This window comes from Montipora foliosa, chromosome 7, assembly GCF_036669935.1.
Source record: "Montipora foliosa isolate CH-2021 chromosome 7, ASM3666993v2, whole genome shotgun sequence".
Classification (NCBI taxonomy): domain Eukaryota; kingdom Metazoa; phylum Cnidaria; class Anthozoa; order Scleractinia; family Acroporidae; genus Montipora; species Montipora foliosa.
The window spans coordinates 19387434-19390445 of NC_090875.1; the positions used below are offsets into that span (position 1 = coordinate 19387434).

The 3012-nt window shown below is 38.1% G+C and overlaps 1 protein-coding gene across 1 annotated transcript in view; it reads left to right on the forward strand.

Annotated features, from left to right (window-relative positions):
- The first annotated feature begins 226 nt into the window (after nucleotides 1-226).
- Nucleotides 227-3012, forward strand: part of LOC138011168 (uncharacterized) — an 8987-nt gene continuing 6201 nt past the window's right edge. Inside the window, exons 1-2 of the mRNA XM_068858142.1 lie at nucleotides 227-349; nucleotides 1709-1841. Of these exons, the coding sequence (XP_068714243.1) occupies nucleotides 301-349; nucleotides 1709-1841 (182 nt within the window). The 5' untranslated portion in view covers nucleotides 227-300. The remainder of the gene's footprint in view (nucleotides 350-1708; nucleotides 1842-3012) is intronic.

Sequence of the window (3012 nt, forward strand, 5' to 3'; positions counted from 1 at the left end):
GAAAGAAGGCGCTTTAAAAGATAATGAATTTGATTGAAATTCAGATTCAAAATTGTAGTGAATTAAACGCGGTCTCCCACAAATCAAGGATAGAGAAGTTGTACTAAGAACCAGCCAATCGACTCGCGATATTTAATAGCGATACTATCAGAAAAATTAAGAGAATTTCAACATGGCATCGATAAGAAATAGTTTAAAGTTGTGTTTGATTAGATGATAGAAAGCACGAAGGAACGTTGGAGAGCAAATCGTATATGATCTCAATAATTGTTCGATAGGTTAGTCGTTGATCGAAGCCGAATGACTCGAGGACAGTTTGAAGTATATGTATTGCTGAGTTTGACGGCAGGTAAGGGGAAACTCCAAAAATTTTAGGAAATCGTTTAAACAGCCGAACTGGAAATTGAAAATATGGGCAAATTCGACTTTAAAACGACTGAAATACATACTTGGAATCTCTACAATGTCGCCTTCAAATTTGATGTTTCTCTGTCAAAGACAGAAAAGGGGAAATGAACTGAATAAATAAATTCGACAACCCGTAATTGACACTAAGAGTTTGACTTCACACAGTTTGATCGCCGCTTCGCCATAACTTTCTACTTATGCAGTTGATTCTTAAAGGAATTGAGAGCAAAGGTTAAACAGCACTGATCTAAAAAGCCTTCGAAACGGGCTTCAAATTATTTTCGTGGTATAGGACTAATATTAGAGCTTTTATTTTAGCGTGGAAAACGAAAACGTTTCAAATATAGACTTTGTGGGTACGTTAACATACCAGTTGTATCTACAGATGAATTTAAGGGTCGAGTTTGTGACGACAGAATGGTGATGTGTCAGTCGAAAGTGACTTACTTGTCTCAAAACAGGGTTGGTAAGGAAAATCGGTTAAACGAAATACACCTTATTCATAAATGGCGGTCAATTTATAATTCTTTTGTCGAAGTGCAAATTAGCCTACCAAGTCTCGATACCATACAGTGAATTGAAAAGAATTCTTGCTTTAAAATGAGGCTTGGTAGGCTAATTTGCACCTGGACAAAAGAATTATAAATGAGACCGCCATTTATGAATAAGGTCTATGAGATTCAAAACTTGACGTCGACATCGTAAGCCGACTCTAAATATTCCATTAAAGCCAATGGAGAAATATTATATCACTGGAAACGTCGTTTTATGAACTTAAATGATTTCAAAGTGCACGCTATCTTCTTTTTCGTGAACATTTCAAAGTGCTACTTCCATAAAAAATAAATCACTTCCTTTTTCTCCATATTTTGAAAATGTGTTTGCTTATCGCTAGAACCGCAAGATTTTAAGCCTTTGTTTCACGAAGAAGATTGTTAATTTCAAGTTTTTTTTGCTTTGGGGGAATTGTAATCTTGACAGCGAGCCGGGTCGAGGAATCGTTTGAGAATGAAATGTATCCGTGCCCGAGTGCATAATTTGGCATGCAGCACTAGAGTTTCGGATTTTCAAACCACTGCATAGTTAATATGCTGCATTCACACTCACTACATTCTTAATCCGTCATCTTGTAGTTCGGAGATGAGTTCACACGACCTCATGCAGCAAGCCATGTTAAGGAAAACTTCCGTTTTTGAGGAAATCTTTTGTGAAACTCACTAACCCCTAACGCCCCTACTTTAATTAAATCTATTTTTGTTTTAAATTTCGTTTAACCAAAAGCATGTATTTTTTCCCGTAGTATTACTGGTGCCTCATCAAGAGACTTCCGCCATTGGCACGTGCAGCTTTCACATGTATATATATAAGACTAGAATGTTCTGTGAAATTCCTTTTTATGAAGGACTCAGGCTCGGTTTTATCAACAACTGCAGGTTAGTTATGTCCAATAGCCCATAACCCAAGAGTAAGAATCTGGTATCATGTTTGTCCCCATCAGCGTCAGAAAAGTGTTTACAGTCGAACCTCCCGAAAGCAATCACCCAAAATGTCAAGCCTAGGTGGTCTCTTAGAGCGAGTTTCAATCGAATGTCGTAAAACCAAAGTAATCATTTTTCCCAATAAAGACGGACGGAGACAATCCAATAAACCAATCAAAACTCGAAGTAATTACACGTAGCCGACACAAAGAGCGGGAAAATGTGCACGCGCGAGCCACGAGTGGTTTTGGTTTCACTTCTGATTGGTTGAAAAAATGGCGCGAGACCTTTGAACCAATCACTGAGTGAAGTAATGCAAAACCAAAGCAATTCGCTAGTTACGTTCGATACTCAATTGAAAACCGGTCTATGGGAAGAGGTCGCTTTCCAGAGGTTAGACCATACTGAATCAAAATTTTACCTAAATAATGTAGCATTCACATTTAAGTGATTTGAACAAAACGTTCAAAGGGTTTGAATTGGGTACAACATTGAGTTAGCCGATTTGATCTATTGTTTGTTTTCCCGCGAAACCTGACGAGGGGCCAGCCCAATAGGCCTTATTCACGATAGCCGCCATGTTGGTTTTCAAGTTGTCATGCAAATTAGTCATGTGTTATGCTGGGGGAGGGGGCAAACATTGGAAAAAGGCAAATTGCGGAAAATCGGCTCGTCGAAATATTGAAATAACATTGCTAAAAGTCCTTTTCAGTATTAAGAATTAAGTACCTTTTATAACAATTTTATATATTTTGATTGCCTTTGACAGTTTGACTTTACTTCGTTAGCTGCTCATTTTTCACTAAAAAAAACGTCGAAGTAACTTGTGTAATCATTCTATTTTACTACTTAGGTGATAAACATTCAATGAATGTGAAACATATCATCTGTGTGGCTAAGATGTTCGTTATAACCTCTCGCCGGGAACTTGTGTTGTTTGCCCCCTCAGAAGTGTGTAGCTAATTTGTACGATAATAGCAAATCCAACATGGCGGCCATCGTGAATAGGGTCTATTGGGTGAGGCTAAATCGCGTGGGTGGGTGGTGGGTCGTGTTTGTTTGAAGATTAAAAAAAAAAAGATATATTAGCTCCCTCAGTGCTCGGTCCAAATTTGCTATGGCCCGC